The sequence below is a fragment of the Xenopus tropicalis genome, chromosome 1 (assembly GCF_000004195.4).
Source record: "Xenopus tropicalis strain Nigerian chromosome 1, UCB_Xtro_10.0, whole genome shotgun sequence".
NCBI lineage: Eukaryota > Metazoa > Chordata > Amphibia > Anura > Pipidae > Xenopus > Xenopus tropicalis.
The window spans coordinates 95291202-95315279 of NC_030677.2; the positions used below are offsets into that span (position 1 = coordinate 95291202).

The 24078-nt window shown below is 37.3% G+C and overlaps 1 protein-coding gene across 2 annotated transcripts in view; it reads right to left on the bottom strand.

Moving 5' to 3' along the window:
* Nucleotides 1–23875, bottom strand: part of antxr2 (ANTXR cell adhesion molecule 2) — a 102009-nt gene extending 78134 nt beyond the window's left edge. The window contains exons 1-7 of one of the 2 annotated variants that reach the window (XM_031895921.1): nucleotides 23477–23875; nucleotides 17763–17834; nucleotides 8136–8207; nucleotides 4324–4405; nucleotides 1692–1799; nucleotides 1087–1155; nucleotides 350–430 (exon numbers count right to left, since the gene is read on the bottom strand). In XM_031895921.1, coding sequence (XP_031751781.1) covers nucleotides 350–430; nucleotides 1087–1155; nucleotides 1692–1799; nucleotides 4324–4405; nucleotides 8136–8207; nucleotides 17763–17834; nucleotides 23477–23496 — 504 coding nt within the window. In that variant the 5' untranslated portion in view covers nucleotides 23497–23875. 2 annotated transcript variants of the gene reach the window in all.
* Nucleotides 23876–24078: the final 203 nt, after the last annotated feature.

The following is a 24078-nucleotide window of genomic DNA, read 5'->3' on the forward strand; positions in this document are numbered from 1 at the left end:
AAATTGGCACAAGATAATTTTGGGGGCTGAAAAGTTCCATATAGGTGCCTAGTCAATGGGAGGCAGCAAAGGGACACCTCCCAGGAAAGAGTTAATGCATTAAAACAATCAATGAATCTTCAGTTAATAACATATAACATTCAAGACCTTTTTATTGGTTACTGTTTCAATCATTTATTAATGTGAAGCTGAACCATTAATTGATCTGCTCCCAATAGGCTTACAATCTAAAGGTTAGGTTTTTTCATACATAAACAGGATAAATATACAGTACTTTTCATCCACAATAAAATGAACAATGATTTAGCAGCATACTATCAGCATCAGTAACATCTTTTTTAATACTTACTGAATTGATAATTAATCCCAGATCTTTAAATCCACCTTCAACACGAAAAACATTCTCTGGAGCGGCAGCAATTCTTTTAAGCTTGACGAAACAAAAGAAACATTTATGAGAAAAGTAACACTGAAAGTCGAGTTCTCTATATCAACTGAGTCACCCATAAATTAATATACAGATTTGTCAAGTGCTTATAGTTTTGAGTATTGCAGAACCAGTTTAACATAACTCAAGATTAAGTCTTAAACCTTAGATGTTAGTATAGATGACTTAGCATCTACAATGAAGCTACTGATATACATTAAAAGATTAATAACTGTAAAAAAATGCATTTCATTTGGGTGACAACCACTGGAAAATGATAGTAGGTGAGAAGCATTAAGATATAACAAAGGGGAGATGAAATGAAATGGTAAAATTATCTGGATGTCAATGTTCCTTCTAATTTTATCTTATCTGTGTGTGCAAAAAAATTATTTTGTGCACACTTTCTAAAACTGTGTGTACACTTTTAAAAAAACGGTGTGTGCAGTACAAAATTATTTGTTTTCACACAATTCTTTGTGCACCCCAAAATGTATTGTATACATTGGTCTCAAAAACTGTGTGCTTGCGCACGAGCACACAGCTCAGAGAGAGCAGTGCTGAATGGCTTTCCTTATCCATCTACTCCATATGGGCATTCAGCAGCAATATAAATATAAAAGTGGGGGCCATAGGCATAAATAATCTGTAATACAAACCTGGTCAAAGTTAAAATCAAGAACACCCACACAGTAGACTCTGGCTCCTCTTCCTCGCGCAATGTTCGCCTAAGTTGAAAATACTGATGTTATTTCAATGCCAAAAAAAACAGGGTAAAGCTAAAAGACTAAGGGGCTGATTCACTAAAGTGCGATAATGCTTATCGCATGCTTTTTTGCATTAAAAAGCACGCGATAAATAAGTACCGATTCATCAAAGTATGTGTTGACCCTAGAGTGATGCATCCTCCAGTTTCAGGGAAATGGTAATTTTCAGAAAAGTACTTTTTCAAAAGTAATGGTTACGTGCGTAAAATTGTGCGCTAATATAGCAAGGGGCGAAATATATAGCGCGCAGCGGGAAATAACGCATGCGGCTGGAATTAACACAAAAAAAATGCTCATCGCGAGTTAAAAAACGCAAAGAACATTGCGTCTTAATTATGACGCCTGTCCTTTAAGTGAATTGTGTATAAAGTCGCAAAAAATAAGAAGCACTAAAATTCTTAACGCATGCTATAAATAGCGCTTGTTTTATCGACCTTTAGTGAATCGGCCCCTAAGACTGATAAGGATGATAAGACTGAAAAGACAGAATAACCCACCTCCTTTTCTGTCAAAACAGGTATCTGATCGGCCAGCTTGCCATCTGTCAGTGCAATAATTACACTTGCAGTACTTTTCCCACCTGCTTTCACTATTTGTTCATTTGCCTGAAAAAATAAGAGGTCGGTATTTCATATTTTAACTTTAGGACTAACATTTTGAGTACAATTCATTATGTAGTTTAAACGCACTGGACTAAATAGCATTTTAGCCACCTTGGTGAATCAATGGCATTCTAACATTTAAAAGTAAAAACAACTAATAAAGAATACTCATTTTAATGGAAATGCCAGAAATTTTAAATCTACAGTAATAATCTTTCTGGCTTAAATAAAATCAATGACTTTCATAGTAGCATATTTGCCATAACCTCTGCAGACTTCTATGCCTTAACGAACAAAAGAAACTTTTGTGTTCAATAGTTCAAATGTATTGGTGGCTGGTATTGTCAGAGCACAGTATCAGAAGTAGCTTAATTTTATTTGAATACTTTCCATTCTCCAACCAACAGAAAAACATTTATATTGACCAATTCCATTACAAATTATAAATCTGTCAAACAGCACTTGCATATCTGTTGGTGGACATGCACCATCATTGCCATGCAGGAAGAACTGCCACCTACAAGTACAGTTTTGTTCATTTTTTAATGCTGTATGGCGGTGAAGAATTTTCTGTCAGTGTAAGACTTCAGAAGTTTACTGAGTAAAGCATTGTTGTAGGGAATCTGGTGGGTACGGAGCAGCAAGACACAAGGAGGCAGACACTTGAAAGGGGCAAAGAGGTGTATGAAAAACATACTGGAAAAAAGCACTTTTGGAGTCTGAGAGATACATTGCCAACTGGGAATGCAAGCAGATACACAATGGAAAAATCACAGGGAAGGAAGATATACTTGAATACAGCAAGCATAAGTATGGGGGGGAGAGAAACCTGAGGGGGTAAGGATTAGCATGGAGACACACAGCTAAGATGGGGGTAAAGGAGCACATAGGGTGTATGAAACCTTTAAATGACATTAAAATAAAAATTATTGACTGATGTATGCTTAAAACCAGGAAGGAAATTTAGAAATCATGGGCAACTGGCTTCTAGGATGCATACAGCACCAAATCTGATGATCAAGCAACACAGATAATAGAGGGCAACAGTGTGTAGTGTATGTATATATTTTTTTAAATACATATTGCCATAGATCATAAGAAATGGAGATTTGTGTACAGCATGAACCAAAAAAATGATACATGTGTTGGACATGCATTCTATCTATTAGGAAGAAGGAAGTAGAAATAAGATCAATGGAGTACCTGCAGGTCAAACATTTTATAATCTAGGCAAATCAATGAAAAGTTCTCTGACCCCATTTAAGAGAATTCTTGGCAACTCACATCCATACAATGGCCTGATCTCCCATTTGTATAAACTGATGGTAGCATTACCGGAGGACCCTTTCCATAAACATAAATATATGAAGTATAAAGTATATGTTGCACTGGGAGACAGCCCTTGGAGGGAATTTTACCAAAATGGGCTACTGTATACAGTAAAAAGAAAATCATGATGTCATAACACCTGACAGGTTAGCAAAACCTTTTCTACATACCTCCCCATTATGCTGGAGATCTTGCTCAGATATAGGTAATCTGAACTACATTATTTGGCTATGCCCTAAAATAACAAACTTTTAGAGGTATGTGACCTCATACGATCTATATTAGCATTGCTATATCAAGTAGCCACATCTTTTACTAGCTCAACCTATGGAAATCATAAATAGTCCCTACTATTTCTGAGGACTGCTCTAGGATTGAAAGTAACAAACCCTTTAAAGGAAAGCTACTGAGACAGTTTGTTGCCAAAAGTGTCACAGTAGTGCATGCTAGAACAAAATAATTTACCATACTTAAGGAAACAGCCCTAGAAGATCTCTCTGTTTAAGATAGCAGCTGCCATTTTAGCTTGGTCTGACGTCTGCATCTCTCCTGCTGGCTTGTCTCTTGCTGCTGAGGAGAGGGGGGTGGAGTGATAAGGTGGGGGGAGAGAGGAGCAAGCAGGCTCATGCCATGCCTGAAAGGTTTGAGCTGAGAGAAGGATGTCTGGCACAGAAGCTCGTGTGTACAGAATAGAAGTAAGAGAATGCTATGTTTCTTCTCACAGAGGACTCAGAGGAGCAGTACTGTAAGAGTTTATGACTATTTACATAGACCTTTCTGATAAAGCTTACTTTAAAAATATGACAGCCCATAAAACTAACATGGTTTAATTGCATTCCTATATACTCTTTACATGGGCTTTCTGGAAGCTCCCATGTGACTGTTTAGTATACCATAAGACTGTATCTTGTTATTATTATTTTCATTTATGTACTAGCTTCTTTTTCTGTTACTTCAACAAAACAATAGGAATACATACATTCATATATATTTACATATATATATATATACTGTACTTGGTTCAGAATTATGAATCCCTGGACCAGTACTGCCTTTGTGATGAAATTATTTTAAAAATAAAATATTTTAATGACAGACTTAAAAAGGTGCGTATGTAAAAAACATAGAGACCAGATGAATATGGCACGAAGGATACAAATATAAAATGAAGTATTAAAAATATTTTTTTTTTGCCTACCAGCTTGAAGCCTTCATGCATGTATGTTTCACCTGCTGGAATTACACTACTCAAATCTTTCAGTCCTTTTGTAATTTCATACCTATAAATATATCAAAACATAGCTAATTTGTTACACAAAACCTTGATAAAATGTATCTATAAATTTAGTGCAAACATATTATAGTATCATTTACTAATGGGTGGTGCGAAATGCGAAAAAAATGGAATTTGGAATTGCCTAACATATGCCTTTACAATAATATGGGCCTTTGCAGTTTTTAGTACTGTCTGGCTCACCTCTTTGCTGTAAGCTGTTATGCACAACAAACTAAAAAAACATGCATGTGGGTGACCCATGAGTGTTTATTGTTTTGTTTTTTGTGCACAGTTTAGTGCAAAAAAAACAGATTTTGTGTTGTATTAAAACAGCAAGCAGAATGCATGTCCAACACAAGCCCTGTTCTCTGAGCTTCAGTTTCTTCTTTTTTTGCACCTTTGACAAAGGGCACCACCTTCGTTTCCCATGAAAAATATATCATACAACATTAAATACATCATTACCTGTGGTGCCCCAGATCTAGGTTCTGATTACTTTAATCATATTTTTGCACAATTAAGCTACATTGAAGTGAAAAATGTGTTTTACTTCCGTCAGTCTAAAGGTAAGTAAAGAGAAAGGGAATTTTTGGGAGATTTGTTGTCCGAGGTAGCCAAGAATTAAAAAATATCACTATTAACCATTACATGGAAATATTATTAGGTTCCAATACTCTTAAAAAGGCCACAGACGGATCATTTATTGTCTGTATGAAAACAGTTCTTTGTGATTTGCCAAGATATGGATACCCAGCCCCCATATTGCCATCCTAAACCTATTTTCTCTAGCTGCTGGGAGATTTGCTTGGTCAAGCTAGTTTATTTACCTGCTGAGGGGCTTCCTCCTTTACCTTATGTTATTCATAATTTGCACTTCATAAAAGTCTATGCAATTGCCCTTTAGTTTTGACACCTACATTTCTATTAGATTGTGAGGGCTGAGATTATTTTTTGTTGTATTTATTTTGCCTCATTTCTGCAATTTTCCATTTTATAAGAATTTATACAAAGCTTAACAATGATTTGTTATTCAACATAATGGTGGAGTTAATGTACTAAGGGCCCTTACACATAGACATTTCTTCCTGAGTTCCCTTGCAATTCCTTCATGTGATCAACCACAGCAGAACGCAGCCCATCCATCTGGATTGGACTGTACCCATTTAGGTGCATGGAAGCGCCAAACACAGGTAGAACACGTCATGTTGCATTCCACCTGCTTTTGGTGCTTGCATGCCACTGAATGTGGTCCCATCTGGAAGAATGGGCTGTGTTTCTCCCAGTGTTCTGCTGTGGTGGAACACAGGAGAAATCTTTGGGAGGGTGCCGATCCCTCTAGCACTGTGCACCGAGCCTCTTGCCTTGGAGGGTCAGGGTGTGCGAGGAAGGTCTCCTGTATGACACAGGAAAAATCTGCCACAGGGGAATATGGGGCGAAACACTTGTGTGTAAGGGCCCTTATATTGCACCAGGGCAGTAACCATGCATGGCATCCAATGAAATTTTTGCTTTTATCGTATTACTTGCAGCTGGTGGAACAAAGTTAATCACTATTTGACTAGTGGAGCGATCCAGACCCCACTAAACTTGCATCAGACTCTCGAAGCAATTTGACCGTGCTACTTTTATCTTAAAGTACAACTAAAGTCCCTAAAAATGGATTTAATATATAATATATAAGCAGAAAAGTATACTGATTTCCATGCACACTAGAAAATCAGTACTCACCCCAAACTGATTTACCTTACATATTGGAGAAACTAACTCTCCCCACTGATTGATGCATTATGGTCAGATTGTGCAAGGGCCATGAGAAAGAGGACAGTATCTAACATCGGGCCCGGACTAACAATCTGTGGATTCTGGCAAATGGCAGAGTGGCTGCTGTAAGATGCCACTTTTTATTAGGCTAATGGGGGGCTGTTTGGGCCTTTGTGTACTTGAGATGCCAGGGCCTATGTTGGATCCCATTCCAGACCTCTGTAACATAAAACCTGGAAGGGGGCAGGGATTATTCTGATATGTTTTGCATAGAATTTATGTCAATGGGAGCTGATACAAGAGCACTGTGTTTTACTGTGCCTTTGTCTTAATCACAAATATAAGTGCAAACCTGGACAAGCAACATCATGCACTAAGGTGTCCTTTGCTGAAATGTACCAGCTGTGTAGGTCAGTGAGTGAATTAATGAATTGCAATTAAAGTTAGGGCAGCATTGCAGCAGCCCCCCCCCCCCCACTTGATAAGTGAGAGCCATTATCATGTTTTGCAACAGACGTATGTTCATATATCTTGCTGTTTAAGTATGCTTGAGTTAGGATTAACAAATAAAACACATATGGCTGTGTGACCACTAAAACTACAAACTAATTTAAATATTTCTTACTCTTGACAAAGTTTACCTTAGAAAACTTTGAAGCATTTGATTAACCAAAAATTTATCATCATACGAAATGCCTATCCTGCTTTTGAACCTTTATTTAATATGAATAATTATATTTCCATATATAATTGATAGTATAGTTCTGCAGCAATTCTAGGTTGCTTTCACTGGACCTTCAAATGCTACAGTATCAATGCCTTTACAAAATGCAGTGTTTTCTAGACACTGATTTTCAGGCACACCGTGTCCGAAATGCTAAACAGAAACAGATGACATTTTGTTTCCCTATGTAAACAGCTTTGACATTAAAAATGTTTTCTAATGTTCTTGAAACAGATTTCATATTTCAAAAATAGATCTGGAGTGTGTGCTTTTTCATGGTTATTCAGAACATCTTGAAGTTTTAATCAGATTGTGTGGAAAAAGTCACACAAATATGACTGCTGTCATTTACAGATGCATTTCTCCTTTCTTTTTAGCATATGTGCAACAATGTACCAAAGGAGTGTAATCAGATCCTCCTGTGTTTATGTTGTCTGTCAGTATCTATGGCTATGAAACACAACTGTCATGCTTCCAAGATAAGGCTGAACCATTGCTGAGGGATTTTGGATAAACTCATTGTGTTTCTTATACACAGAAGAAAAAGAAAGTATGCAGTTCATACCAATTAGACATCTGAGAGACATCTGAGTTTATTTGTTAGGAATATTCCTCACCCTCCTCCCAATTACAAGAAAGTATTCATTGTGCACAAATTCATCTACTATAAGAACTATACAGATTACAATTTGAGTGCAGTGATGTAAGAAGGAAAGGTCACTATTTCCAGATTTGAGAGCTAATCTAATCTAAAATGACAAATACAGTAGCAATGCAAAGTAACATACAATAAGGCATATAATAAAAAATGCGCACTCTTCTATCTGGTAAGAAGTAGTGAATCTTTAGGAAGTGTTATGGTAAATGAAAGCAAAATGTTTGACAGGTCAGTCTGCAGCAAAATTGTGTTAATACCGTATTAAGGAGAAAACATTATGTTTATAGGAGGGGGCCCAAACAGACAAACTTATTTGGGGCACCAATATTCTGTATTCTTATGCTTCCAAAAAATGTCCATTATTCTGCAGTGACAAAGATATATGAAATACGTGCATCCATGTTTTGGTGCCTATGCTGAAACACACAACTTCCAAGGCAAATACAAACCAATCTAGCTACAAATGCATAAGGCAAGCTATCAATGTCACCTGTGTTTCTCTGCCCACCAAGAGCAAAGGTATGACAGACGACAGTTGTTGTAATGTAAAGATTATTATCTCATTTTGTCACAAGTACTTTACACACATACCTATCTCCTGTAAGCGGGAGAATTATTTTTGCCTGCGTAGAAAATACGATGAAGGACAGTCTCATTCGGGGGCTGAAGAAAAGAAAAAAAGAAACGTATTTTGAAAACTTGCAGACATTGGTAGACATTTATCAGTCAATGTTTTCTGAAGAATCACAAAAGAGAGCAACAGAAAATCAATCACTGCAGGTAATATGTAGATACAGAAGAAAAACTACATTATCCACAAATGTTCAGCTCTTGACTAACCAAGAGATGCACGGTATCAAGGTTTAGGCTAAAGGCAAATGTGGTCTGAACAGTGCCTGCAAAATGCCCCCTGCTCCCTCTCATTAAGTTGAATATGGCAGCACTAGTGTTTTGTAGCCAAAAATGTGCAATAGGGCCAGTGGTAGCAATTTCAGGAGTACTTAATTTAACTCAGCAAAGCAGTTGGCAGCATGGATTGATTTCATGCATAAAAAATGATAGTTGAAATCTGCCCTGTAGTGATGCTTTGGTCAGGAAATACTCAACCCACAGCCAACTCTCCCACCTCACATTAACACGCAAATGGTTACCATTGTAGGACCCACACCCAATCCATACCCATATCTTACCTCTCCATATGTTACATCAACATGCCTGTAGTTCCTAAAGACTAAATCTTTGCGAGCAGAGGAGTCATCAAGCAACATCAGTAGGCGGGGCCACCAAGGAGCTCCAGTTCTATTTAATGATTGAGTGGCTGTGACAGTAATTTCTCAGATGGCATAACTTTGCTAATGCCTACCCAGCTACTCTCCTTTGCATTTACAAAGTTGTAATTGCTATCAGGCACCCAATGTTAGCAAAGGCAAGATAAGTCATCATGTATTGTATGAGAATGCACTTCCCATAAGTTATGGGCAGAAAATTGTTCTATGAAGAATACTATAATGTGCAGAAATTTAGCATTTCTTAATTTTTTATTTTTTTTTTAATAATGCTACATGACTCATATGTGTCTGGCATCCTCAGTACTTACTGTGATTTAAATTGTCTTATCTAAAATTTGAGATGCACAATATGAATATGCATGAGAAATGACGATTCAGATCCACAGAAAGGAGAGTGCATGGCACCCCAAGCTCTTTAGTATGCTAAATGTTATCTTATAGACCTACTTTTCATTCTGATTTTAATAGTCTAAGTATATAGCATGAAATAATTTCTGGATGAAAGGTCACCCTTTAAAACTTGCAAACAGTCTGGCATCTGGATAAACCAAGCATGGATTAACCAAGTCTGACTGCATTGGGCTTGCTTCAAAAATAACCATACAAGATAATTATCAGTTACACAAAAGTGTAGTTTGTCAAGACTGATTGCTCTTGGCAGCCATAGCAGTTAGTTATGAACCGCACACTGACCCATTCATTTTATAATGCATTATTATTCTTAGCTAAAAACAACAGAGCTACAGTATAAGTAAGACAAGAATATTTTATTCATTTTTATTCACCCAAGATGGTGATGGCTAACAGGTTCTGAAGCAAAGTTTCTTGCCCTGATACCTCCATGCTTTTACCTTCCTTATTAATTCTAATATTAATACTTTGTTTTCTTAAGGTTGGTATCATACTCTGGGATTAGAAGCTGCTGCTTGTAGGTGACTAGATATAGCTTCCTTGTTTTATGTGAAGACATAATATCCTACCTGTACCTGCACCTTTAAATTATTCAAAGAAAATCTCAAACATATAGTTCTTGCCACTATTAGTCCTTTCTATGGTCTCCTGAAACAACATGGACATACCCCCAAATCATTAAGAACATTTAAGTTCTATAAAATTATGTAAAGTTCATCTCACAGCCACCATCTTGGTACACCTGTCAGGCGCTTAAGAAACTATGCAGCTATGAAGCATGCTTCAATTCCCTTGGCAAAGAAAGAAGATTACCAATATAGGAGAAAATATTGTGGCCCATATGAAAGAAGCAAGGACAACTTTTTTGCTGCCAAATTATAATTGATATGTGTGTGATTTAGATCAAGGTGATTGCTGGCTTCCTTCATAGCTTTACAGTATTTTTACTTGTATTCTACAGACACATACAGTTGCCATATGTCCCAACTGTCCCAAATTTTGCGGGGGGCAGTCCCAATTTTGACAGCTCAAACCACAGTCCTGGATTTTTTCTGAAAAGCCCCTCATTCCCCTTAGACCTCCTGCACTGAGCCTGAATGCTAAGGCTAATGCCACACCCTGCGTATGGCGTATATATTTTTCGGCAAGCATTTTGCTTGCCGAAAATACGCACCATGCGCTCCTACATGTGCCTGCACCCGAATGTATGGAATACAGGCACATGTAGCTGAAATCTGCATAAAAATGCGAGACTTTGTATTCTCTTGCATTTTTATGCGGATTTCGGCTACATATGCCTGCACCCGACCTTATTCCATTCATTCGGGTGCAGGCACAGGTAGGAGGCATATGGCACGTATTTTCGGCAACTGTTTTTCAGCTTGCCGAAAATATACAGGTACGCCATACACATGGTGTGGCATTAGCCTAAAAAGACAAAAAAAACCCAATGTTTTGCAAACTGAATAAGTGGCTTTAGGCAGAAAGCCCAGAAACTCAACAAGCTATACCTGCACTGAGATACAATTTTAATGAATAAGCTAAACAGGTCTCTTGGGGAAACTGAGACTTGTAGCCAAGGGCTATTTCAGCTTTTTTAGCAAAACCGTAATAACACAGAAAACAAGACCCCAAAACCACCAGAAATATGTTCAAACTTTAAATAACCTGCCAAATTTTGTCAAATGTGAGTGGTATTTTAGGGGTGTGGTTACAAAAATGGGTGTGGTCAAAAACATTTCGCAGCGTTACGCACGCCATTTCTTTTTGTCTCTCTTTACATTTTTCAAATGTTGGGAGTTATGCAGTTCTTACTGTGACAAGCCACAAGCACAACCAGCCACAGTGCATCCAGGTCCTCTTACCCACAGATGGGGCTACACTGGATCTCCCTGAGTTGTTTCAAAAATAAGTACCTCAGAGCTTGGGTAGTATAAACACCTGACATACAAAATGCCCTGTCACACCCAAATGCTGGACCCTCTTTATGGGCCCAGAGAACGCCTAAAAATCGATAATTATCACAAAACCCTAAAACAGAATAAACTGTATCATTATTTAAGCCAGCAGAGGTATTAACTGGAATTTAATAGGAGACATTCACCGCACACGATATTTACAAATATAAATACAGAGGCTGTGCAAGGGCTTTTCCCTAAGCAGGGACACCTTCCAGGAATGACTGAAAGGTTACTGAGCAACTCACATGTGGCTATACCTGGTTAACTGAACAGTTTGGCCAATCAGACGATCACCTTCACTAACCGAAATTAAACCCTAAACAAATTATCCAGAAAACTGTTATCCAGAAAGTTCAGAATTACGGAAAGGCCATCTCACATAGACTCCATTATAAGCAAATAATTAAATGATTTCCTTTTTCTCTGTAATTATAAAGCAGTACCTTGCACTTGATCCCAAATAAAATATAATTAATGATTATTGGAGGCAAAACAAGCCTATTGGGTTTATTCAATATTTAAATGATTTTTTGCAGACTTAAGGTATGGAGATCCAAATTACTGAAAGATATCTTATCTGGAAACCCCAGGTCTCGAGCATGCCGGATAATGGGGTTTATTCACTAAAGTGCGATAAATTTTATCTCACTTTTTTTGCGTTAAATAAGACGCGACTCACAAATAGGCACGATTCACAACAGTATTACCGCGTGCGTTAAGTCACGTATCGCATGCGTTAAATTTTGCGCTACCGCATGCGTTAGTTTTAACGCATATGTGTTAATTTGCGCACAGAAATGAATACGAACGCTTGATTCACAAACACTTAGGCGCGCTAAATATCGCATTGGTCTATGCGAAAATTAACACCTACTTCAGGCAGGTGATAATTATAGAAAAGTACAGTTAATGAGTTTTTGGCAATAAAATATGGACTTATCAGTGTTATTTATTCAAGTATGTGTTTTTTTACGAAATTTTACTAAAGTCTTGGCATGTATGTAATTTCGCTACTATAGCGGTAAATATTTAGTTGCCATAATATGCAGTACTATAGCGGTAAATATTTAGTTGCCATAATATGCAGTACTATAGCGGTAAATATTTAGTCGCCATAATATGCAGTACTATAGCGGTAAATATTTAGTCGCACAAATACAATACTATGTATATTTTGGCGATTTATTTGTCGCGATTTTGTAATCTCGCGACTTGCGGTCATTTTGTAGAGACTTTGTAATCTCGTGACATGTGCGACTTGCGCCCATTTTGTGTCATTGAGCCTGCTGTATTAGACTGAGACATCATGCCTGGGGTTTCTGATCTGCTACCGAGGGAGAGGCGATACATTGTGAGCTTTCTCCTGCGCTCAGGATATGATAGTCTGCCGCTGGCGCCCTTAGGGGTCCATGAAAGGAAGAGGGTGATCCTGCGCGAGCTCAAAGATGGGTTGCTCGCCAGGTTTGCCCTTGATGTGGACCTCCGCCTGCTCCAGCGGTTATGGTCGGACCTGAAGCACAGGAATTCAGATATGGTCGCTGAAATAGCGGAAGGTAATTATTGTACTTTATTATGCTTTTACAGAATACGTTCAGTAAAAGATTTAGCAAGTAATTTGAACTAAAAGTACAAATGTAAGAAATGTCAGGGATGATGAAAGTTCCTGTGAGGAACTGAAACGTTGGTCACAATAAACCTCTGAATATTATTTCACATCTTCGTGACTCCTTGTGAAAATCATGTGTGTGCGGTCACCCCATGCCTGTCTAGATTTTGATTTGCACAGGCACCCAGGTATTATTGTTCCTTATGGTGTGCAGCTTCCAAGCACTTCGTATTGTATATATATATATATATATATCTATATCTATTTTCAAATACATATGCATAAATAAGTTTAAAGCAGGGGGGAAGCAGCAGGGAGCGGCCCATAGTGTGAGTCATTTGGGGAAGGACCACGAATGTTTTAGGGGGCCCTGGCTAACAATGTCTTTGTGTCCTTTGTATTGATGTGAGGGTTCACAGGGGGAGGGGCCATTGGGGGCATGGGAGGAGGGGGGCCCAAAAAATGTTGTTGTGAGGGGCCCCGTTATTTATGATGGTGTATGAATGTATATTTATATATATATATGTGTATAATATATTACACAAAATAACATCTTGCAATACTATCTCACAGAACTTCAGCTGGATGTAGCGCCTCATCCCAAGGCCAAACTCCAGGGACCCCAGGCTGCAGAGGCTCTCCAGGCCCCCGAGGCCCCACAAGCCCCAAAGGCCCCCGAGGACCCACAGTCCCCCGAGGACCCCCAGGCACCCGAGGACCCCTAGGCTGCAGAGTCCCCCGAGGCTCCAGAGGCCCCCCCGGCTACACCACCAGCTCTGTACTCTCCCCAGGCCAAACACTGGGCACCAGGTCCTCCACCCTCACAACAGACCGAAGATGTGGGGACCCAAACAACACCTGGGTGGACTGACCCCACACTTCAGTCACACTATATAGTGTTCAGGACCTGAACACTATATAGGCCCAGTTGGCCCAGCTCCGGGGGGACATGGCCCAGCTGCAGCAAGATGTGGGGGAAATCAAGGCCAGCAAGGCCTAATTTTTTTTTAAAATCTTTTATATATTTTTAAAATTTTATTGTTAAAATAAAATTTGTAATTTTTCTACTTTTGAACTGGGTAATGTCTAATTATTTTGCCTTCCTTGATATGGTATTCTATACTTTCATGTAGTTTCTCCTACACTCTTACATTTATCAGTAACAGCATCAATATGCTGTATGGTTTAATTTTTGCAAATATTCTGCCAACAATTGTGTCTTTAGGCCATTTTGCTGAATAGTAAAGCTTGCGTTAATTATTACGTAGCGTATTTTCTGGCAAGTGTGATAACTGCCAATCAAATGTTTTGTTGACAGAATAATTGCAATATTATATTTGTCCCCATTTAATAAAGTGCCCATAACATATTTTCCATTTATTCTGTGTCTAAAATATCCCACTTAATTAAAGCCACTTTAGTAAACAGACCCCTAAGTATTTGGCTAAATATTCTTAAATGCCCCCCCCCCCCCTATTTTATTATCTCTAGCACTTCTTTTTTTTTTTGTTACTTATATTTTTATTGTTTTTTTTTTTTTTTGCAAAAAAACATTTATACAGCACCTCTCTAGCACTTCTGTGCCCTCCCAGGGCAAAATGTTGCCAGTTTTATGCTGCCGATTGCCGCGTGCGTAATGTCGCGACAATTAGCGCGCCCGCAAAAGCTATCGCACTTGCGATAATTAGCGTGCATAGAGTTTTTGCAATTAAAATATCCCATGCAGTATCGCGCGTAAATTAGCACAAGTGTGCTTATAGTGAATCGTGCATTAAGTCGCGAACATTTAGACGCGATAACATTTTTAACGCACACTAAAAATAGCGCATGTTAAAACGCACTTTAGTGAATCAGCCCTAATAGGTCCCATACCTATATATATATATCGAACCAAGGGTGGCACACCGCTTCAAACCTTATCCCGGGCGCAAGGTAAAATGTAGGTAATTAGAATAATAATTCCTCTAGATCAGCTGGCGCAGCTTATTTATGTAAACTTGACCCTAACAGTACAGTATGTTGTTTTTAATTATGTATTTATGCAATTTTTAATTTTGTTATTCACATCTTTATGGGCACACAAATAATGGGGATACTGCGAGATATAAAGCAGTATGGATTAATTATGTATCAATGTGATATTACTCTTCACTTTTTTTTATATATACACAGATAATTTGTATATTGTAAGATGTAAAACAGCATATTATGAAAGTAGGAGATTTCCTGTTTCACTGTATCACTTTATTGACGATTTACAATGTTTTAAAAGTCATGGATCATATTAGGGCACTCAGTATGCACTTTTAACATTTTAATAACAATTATTTATTGCATGGATCACTTTGCAGCGAGGATTGTTCACTTTACTGCAACAGTCACTTTATGGCATGCCTACACTGATGTCATTTCCTGTTTGTTTGGTCACTATAGGTATAAACAGGTCATGGGGTTAAAAAGCATGGTTGCCTTGAGAAAGGTCCCGACGGGGACCGAAACGTAACATTGGCTGTTCATGCATTTTTTAATACACCACAATTTTTTGCAATAAATCTAGTGTTGCTGGTCTTTTTTTTGATATATATATATAAATATATATAAATATATATATATATATATATATATATATATAGTGTATATACACATTTGAAAACTGTTTAATCTATATTGTCATTCTTTATACATTAAACATAGGTTTAAAATATGGGGTTTCTGAGGTTTTAGAATTATTAGACAGTTTTTTACTGTTAGGCTTGCTTGGCTCAACACATCTTTTTCAAGGCCCAACCCTAACTGAATGCACTTCTTGGATTCACTTAACCCTCGGGATGCTGATTTGCAGTTGAGGCAACAGCCTGTAATTAGAAGTCTAAAAACCACTAAACTTTAGAAACCACTAAAACTGAAAGTGAATGTACATTTTAAAAGTGCTCAAAGAAGAATCCTAAGCAAATTTGCATCAATTTATTTTTTAAGATTTTCTTTATCAGGAGCTCCCATTCTCCCAACCCCCATACAAAATATGGGATTAGCAGCCTAGTGTGACATATGTTTTAACAATTTTCATTTTAGACTCTCTAAATACTCCTTTGCATTTTCGGTATCAAACTGTTAAGAATATACACTTTCATGTTGATGTTTCACCTTTGAAATTTATATTTTTTCTATGACCACATAGTAGACAATGAGCAGATTGAATTTACTGTTATATTCAGCTACTGTGGATTTCTATGGCTAAAGTATACTTACAGTCACAATGTAATAGCAATTGTAATGTTTGCACAAGTTTAGTTAACCATAGCAATTATTTAATTAATTAGATGTTTTTGCTTTTATACAGGAGGCAGTAATCTACTGGTTGACTAGTAGCTGTAGTTACTGGACCTGATGCAAACTTTACCACATTTATTACACTGCCTCCCAAGTTCTTGGAAAAAAAGATTTTCATGTTAGGGCAAGGTTTAAGTGTAAGGAAAGAATAACATTATTTAAAGGTATACTGTCATGATTTTTATGGTGTACTTTTTATCTCTAAATTACACTATTTACATAGAAAATAACTCACTGCCACTTAAAATATTATTCTTGAACCAGCAGCCATCCCAGTGAAATGTGCCTGAGGCTGAGCTTTCAGAAAGAGCCAGTGCTACACATTAGAACTGCTTTCAGATAACCTATTGTTTCTCCTACTCCCATGTATATCTGGGAGCTGCTATTTTGCTACCTTCCCATTGTTCTTCTGATCAGCTAATGGGAGGGGGGTGATCACTCCACAGTTAAGTGTGACTGAAGTTTATCAGAACACAGGTCACATGGCTGTGGTACCCTGAGAAATGCAGAATATGGCTAGAACCATGTGAAATTTGAAAATTAAGTACTGTTTAAAAAAATCTGTCTTTCGAAAAAACATGTTTTTCCATGACAGTATTCTTTACCATTCACAACAGATAAGGTTTAAAAAGTTCCAAGTTCATACTAACATGATTTCAGCTAAACTGTTTAATAGTTAATTGTATTACAACTACAGTTCAGCAAAAGAACAGTCTTCAAGTTTTGTAATCCAAATTTGGTGATATCATACAGGAATGTTGTTTATAAACTTAAACACACAGAAGAGTTCACACAAGGATTTTCTGTCCAATGATTTACTAAGCTTTTAAGAAGCAAAGAAGGGAACAAAAAGAACATAATTTTACTGATAGTGATTTCTGTTTTTTGTATACAAGCATTTTTTTTTCATTGAAAAAGGAAATGCTGTGGTTGCTGATACAGCAGGACTAAAAATACACAATAATGCATATTCTAAATGTTTGGTTATTGAAAATTTCCTAAATATACAGTTGGGTCATAATTTGTTATATTTTATGTCAGTGTGTAGGCAGTCTTCAATATTTTATATGCTGGTATGCCCTATGAACTCAAGACATAGTTTTTTCTCATTTAAAATTCACTGTTAGATAGCACAGTGGTATTACAATAGCTTTACACTTAATATTTTATATTATTATCTTTGTTTTTTGCTGAAGTTTCTTTTTTTTTACAATAATAACATTGTTATAAATAAAATTCTAAAAGGTGCAGAAGAGTCATTGTAACAACCAGGGCCGGATATCACTTCTGGGCGCCCCGAGGCCGCCCCCGCCCCTGCGAGTGCGCATACATAACCAGTGCACATGCGCGATCGTGCGTAACCAGTGCGCATGCGCAATCGCACATTTAAACTCCCATACGGAGCAGTGGGGAGAGGTCCCGACTGCTCCGTATGGGAGCCAAATTTAAAAATTCTGTTGCGGCGGGGCGGCATGCCGCCCCTAAACTTCTGCCGCCCTAGGCCCGGGCCTTTGTGGTCTCTCCACAAATCCGGGCCTGGTAACAACAGTATTTTAACTGTAGAATACTAGTACATGAAATATTCCAACAAAAAAACTTACACTTAGGTACTTAAACTTACCTTACAAATCTTTCTGTTAGTTTCTCCACAAATTCATAGATCTCAACCCAGTTAGATGCCACACTCCCTGACCTGAGATGAATACAAAATATGCACAAATTATACAAATATTTAATCTAATTTATCTTTGGAGCAGGAAAGATTTTAGAGGAGGGATTCTAAAATTAATAAAAATGAAACTCTACCCCCACCAGTGGTAATTAACATGCTACCATTCCCTAATACCAAAAAAGAAAAAAATGTGACTAAAAAAATGACTAACAAACTACTCAGTGGGAATTTACCTCAACAGACTACAAGTTCCCCATTTGCTCATGGATTTGTAATACATTACATTAACCGCAATAACGTAAAACATTCTGAGAACATATAAAGGCAGCTGAATATCCAATTTCAATAATGCTGCCTTTACCAGGAACTCCCATTTTAATCCTTTGTAGCAGGTATGGCTAGAACACAGGCTACAATCAGTAGTCTGCAAACACCTATAATCCTAATTGTAATCTTGGTAATGATATTTCAAGTAGAGGCCTGGATAAATGACAGTTGTGAGAAGAAATTGATAACTGCCGTTCTGATATAAATACAGGTATAGGATCTCTTATCCAGAAACCAACTATCTAGAAAGCTCCAAATTACAAAAAGGCCATCTCCCATAGGGTTCATTTTAAGCAAATGATTTCTGTTTTCTCTCTAATAATAAAGGGGTACCTTGTACTTGATCATAATTAACTACCTAAATCCATGTTGAGGAAAAACAATCATAGAGAGTTTATTTTATGTTTAAATGTTTTTAGGATATGGAGTAAAAATTTATAATAAATGCACAAATATGAGAAAGGATACGCTTAATTAAACATCTACAGTATTTTAATAAAAGATTTACAGAATAAGTGACCAGGGTCGGAATGGCCCACCAGGCCCAGTGGGCCCCAACCGTGTTGGGCCCTACCACCTGCCTGCACCTTACTGCACCCCTAACCACTCACACTCGGCTGATTACTTGCTGGGTACCTCAGTCTGACTCTGGCAGTGGATAATTCTGCTCTTTATCCATTTTTTGAATATTTAATAAATGCATGCCATTGATGACATTAATAAATGAGGCCTTTTATGTAATTGAGTTTTGTAATGACAGCATTCCTAGACATTGTACATTGCCAATTCTCAGCAACTTCTCAACTGGTCTTTATTTTTTATTTGAATAGTTTTTGAGTTATTTGCCTTGTTCTTCTTACCAGCTTTCAAACAGGATTCACTAACACTGGCAGCCAAAAAATGATTGTTATGTGAGGCTATAATTTTATTGTAATTGTAAATCTATCATAACTTTGTCTTTGCATGACCTAAATAATTTTGCCATAAAATTATTTGCCCAATGCTTTTATATTACCTATCTGATCCCTCATGTTCCTCTATGATGGGGCTGCCATATTTGTGCAGCAGTAGTCCGTTAGAAGCCTTAGAAGCTATAACTGACAGATTGAAAAGTGACAGGTTTAGGAACTTCAAATAACAATTACTTATAAAAACAGATCTATCAACGAAAAACAATTAACATGAACTATAGGCAGCTTTTTATGTACATTCATATTTTGAAGAGTCGTTTTTTAGTGTTAGTATCACTTTGAGTAAAGTTGTGGCCAAATAACCAGTGCACAGTGGAAGCTTGGACTAGAAACAGCTAACAGAACAAGTTATGTCCCCATATACTGTATACTAGGGAAAATAAAGTATTTAGGTTCTAAATAATACAATAAGACAAGTACACAAGGAACATTGAACAAAGATGTAATGTTTCTTTAAGTCAAGATTTTCTTTCACCTTATTAAAAGGTCTCTTTAGGACAGACTTTTTTTTTTTTTTTTTTACACATGTGGTGTAGCTAGTGGTTGTTTATACCATGCGGCAGGCCACATTTCTTACTCAAAAATCCTCAAGCTTAAGAACTGCTTTAACAGAAAATAAACCGATCTGGCTTTTTCTATCTTATCTACTTTCTACTGGGTTAAGTGTAGCATACAGGGGATCTGCCACAACTCCTCAATTAATTATTATTGTCCTTTGTTTAACACTGCCATATTCTGCAGCACTTTGCAGAGATTCACAATAGGGCCTGTCTTATGTAGTTTGCAAATTAAGTCTGTATTTTTATCACAAACAAATTATGGCATGCCTCCCAACTGTCACGATTTTCACGGGACAGTCCCTCTTTTAACAGCTCAACCCGCAGTCCTGGATTCTTACTGAAAAGTCTCTTATTTTCCTTTGATCTACTGCACTGAACTCTAAAAAAGATACAAACTTAATTAAAAAGTAGCTTTTGGCAGAGAGCCCAAAAATCTTAACAAGCTAAACAGATCTCTTGAGGGCAATTCCACCTGCATTAGCAAACAGTGAATACACATTAAACGACCCCAAAACCCCCACAAATGTGTTCAAACTTTAAATAACCTGCCAAATTTAGTAAAATGGGAGTGGTATTTAGGGGGTGTGGTTGTAAAAATGGGTGTGGTCATTTCTTTTTGTCCCTCTTTCCATTTTACTTCTGGGCAAGTCATATCCGCAAAAAAGTGCAAGACTTTGCATTTTCGGCAGATATTGGCTACATGTGCCTGCACCTGATTGTATTCAATGCTATCAGGTGCAGGCACAGGTAGGAGGATTTTTTCGACTTGCCAAGAATATGCTACCTACACGACATGTGGCATTAGCCAAGGGGGCATTTCTTGCTCTTGAGCACAGTGAACATATTTGCCCTGTCCCTGGTTATATTTATAAAGCTGGACAAGAATGTTGCTTTTTTTGTGCAAACATTATTGCTAACTTTAATTCCCAGTCTGAATGTCCTTAAAAACATTTTAAATATGGCATATTTGTAAAATGCAAATATTTATTCTGAGTTATGCCAGACCTTTGGTGGCAGAAAAAAACATTTGATAAACTGATAAACACACACAGAGGCCATGCTCACACGTTTGTTTAGCTCAGCTATAACAATTTTTCACACTGTCATAGTGTTCTTTCTTTAACAAAAATTAAGAATAAGGGAGTTTTAAATCTGCACATGTATCTACCTCAGCCATAGGTTTGGAAATTTTTGCTCATCAACAATTACAGTTACTGCTAGGCCCACATTCTTCTAATACAGTGTTTTTGTTAACACAGAAACACTACATTTCTGAATGTATAGTTTGTGCAACACATTTAACAAAGAGTGAATGTCACTTATTTTTCATGGTTTTTACTAAAAAAGGCCTGGTAACAAAATTAATTCAGTAGAATATATTTCAAACTAGAGTTGGGAGGGGGCAATATATTCTGCACAGTGTACTGAAGAAATGTTTTTGGCATTGACTATTTGAATACTATGCCCATCTTTTAAGGCAACATGTACAACTAATGGATATTTTGTTAGTTTGCACCACAAGTAATACTTCTTTTACCTACAAAAAACATCTGCTCTATGGTACTAGCATTCTGCAAAATATTACACAATATTATCAAAGGTAATGATAGGGTAATCACAGTACCCTATAGAGTGGAAAAAGTGGATGCTGGCATACACATCATATAATCAGTGAGAGGAATGGATACATAGCACATTAAGTAATGAGGGCAATAAGTAATCCAGAGCAATTAGTAATGGAGTAACATCCCCAAGCACAGAAAAATGGTTTATGGTATATAAAGTACATCATATGCTATATAAAGTATATCATATACTTCATTTTAAAGGACAAGTCAACCCAAAATATACTTTTTTGCCTAATAAAAAACCTAATTATAAGCAACTTTGTAGTATACATTTATTAAAAATCTGCAATGGTTTCTTACTTATTTGTATATAGAAGTATTGTAAAAGTATTTGCCAGTCCTTTTTTTCTGCCCTGGTGGCTCTGGCATTTTAAATAAAGTAATACAAGGCAGCAGATTGACAGACCTGTCTTGCTGGAGGAGACTGACCTTTGCAACATTGTTTAAGGAGTCATAACCAGGAGTTCAGCAAATGCTGCTTTCAATAGCAATTAAATTTACAAATGACTTTTAAAGTACTAAACTTTTACAATTAATTCACTTTGGAAAGTTGCTTGGAATAACGTTTTCTTTTATTAGGCAAAAAATTATCTTTAGGGTTGACATGTCCTTTAATAATATAATTTAGATTTTTAAAAAATGTTTTTAATTTTTCTCTGTAATCATAAAACAGTACCTTGTACTTGATCCCAACTGAATTATAATTATTCTTTTTTGGAGGCAAAAAATCCTATTGGGTTTATTATTTACATTATTTTTTAGTAGACAATGTACGGAAATCCAAATTACGGTAAGACCCCTCGAAAACTCCAGGTCCGAAACATTTTGAATAATGGGCCCTATACCTGTAATGTGCTTTGGCACTCTAAAAACTGAGGAGCTACATGATCATATAAATCACAAGGCCGAAGGCCAAGTGCTTTTATACAGGTCATGGAACTCCAAGGTGCCTTCTAATATCCTCTAATAGCCTTCTAATATCCTCATATTTTACAACAGAGTGTTCTTTATTTATTATAATATACAAATTTTAGCGAGTCATGTAACAGAAATTACATCCGATTATAACTGATGACATCACTAAGCACCATTTATAAGGATACAATTTACTGTTTGGTCCCATAGGGAAATGACCAAATTGTATGTTATAAAATGCTAATAGTTCATACCAACATCCCAATTATATTATATACTGACAGAAAGCAGGTACTGGCCACCAAGCACTTAATACAGCAGGATCCAGAGGGTGCAGACACCCCAAGAGTATTATGTAAGTCCCTGGTTACACAGCAAGGACATTTTACAGTGTAAGGCAGTTTGTAGTGTCACCCCAAGCACATTATACAGAGAGAGAGGCAGCAGGCGCATGAACAGCAAGCATATTAGACAGTGAAAGGTAGCATGTACTTGTACCATTAGCTCATATCCCAAGCACATTATTCAGAGAAAGACATGGTATAATGCCAAAGCACATTATACATTGAGAGACTGTGGGTACTGCTGTCACCTCAAGCATATGAAAGGAAGTGGGTACTAGACACCAAGCACATAACAAAATACAGTGAGAGACAACAGTTTCTGATACCTTAATCACAAGACAAGACAAACAAGTTTGCCATGGTTTCCCAGCAAGATTGTTTCTCTTTTTCATATGTATGATGTTTCTGGGCAGATTCTATTTATTCATGTTTTGTAATGCACTCTAACCTGCCTGGAAGGAAGAACTGTTTGCTTTAGTTCAAACATCTGTTTGACCTCAGAGAATAGTCCTTGCTTAATAACACAGGAAGGATGGTGCAGCCCACACCATCTATCTTTAACTCCTTACTGCCAAAATGCACCATTTTCAGCACTCTGTAAATATACTTCAGTACTTACTTATCCAGAATGAAGTATAAGTCAAAGGCTCCTTGACAGGATGGCTCTTCAGCTCCAGTGTAAGGAGGGGAGATGGGCAGACATAACACTAGTAGTGCCGCTAGGAGTGGGCATATCATTAGTGTCCCAGTCCTGCTGTGCCTCATTTTCAGAATTTGGGGAGCCTTTAGATATCTTTTAAACAGCTTATTCAGCCAGCTTCAGCACAAGGGAGCCGGTACAGGCTATCTGTGCTCTGTTCCTTCTCACTTCAGTTTCTTTGTTTCTTTCTCACTTTGTAGCTTTCTCTGTTATTTTACCTCATTTCGTGCATCCCCATGCCACTTTTATTCTGACATTTGATCTTTGTTCACTTTCTTCCAGTGGATATGGATTTCTGCTTTACTTGTTTTCTCTTCCTGTGCTTGTGCTGCTTTTTCCTTACTCGTTCGTCTGTTCACTCTTTCCTTATGCAGATGTCCTCCTCCTCCTCCTCACAGCACAATTATATTCTTTTGCAACAGCACGTCCCGCAGCTGGTAATTCTCTCTTAAATCCAACAAATGAGTTTAGGTTTCCCAACAGTTTTGGCCCTTTTTGCAATACAGACCCCTTGTCTTTCTCCCATATATAGAAAAGGGACGGATAAAGGATGTGATTAAGAGCAGATTGTTGTCTTTCTCTGGCGGCTGCAATACCCTGTGACTGACTGAGCATGTGTGCATGTGTGCCCTGAGGGAGGGGATTCAGCTATGCAGAAACCAGCAGTACTACAACTGTTTCAAAGAGACTTTGGGAAAACACTCAGCTGCTCCTTTAAAATGCTGAAACTCGCTGCTAAGCTTTTATCTCTATAGTTATAATGCTAAAAAATAAATACGTAAGTAAGCGTAATTCAAGAAACAATGGGTATTGTAACCAG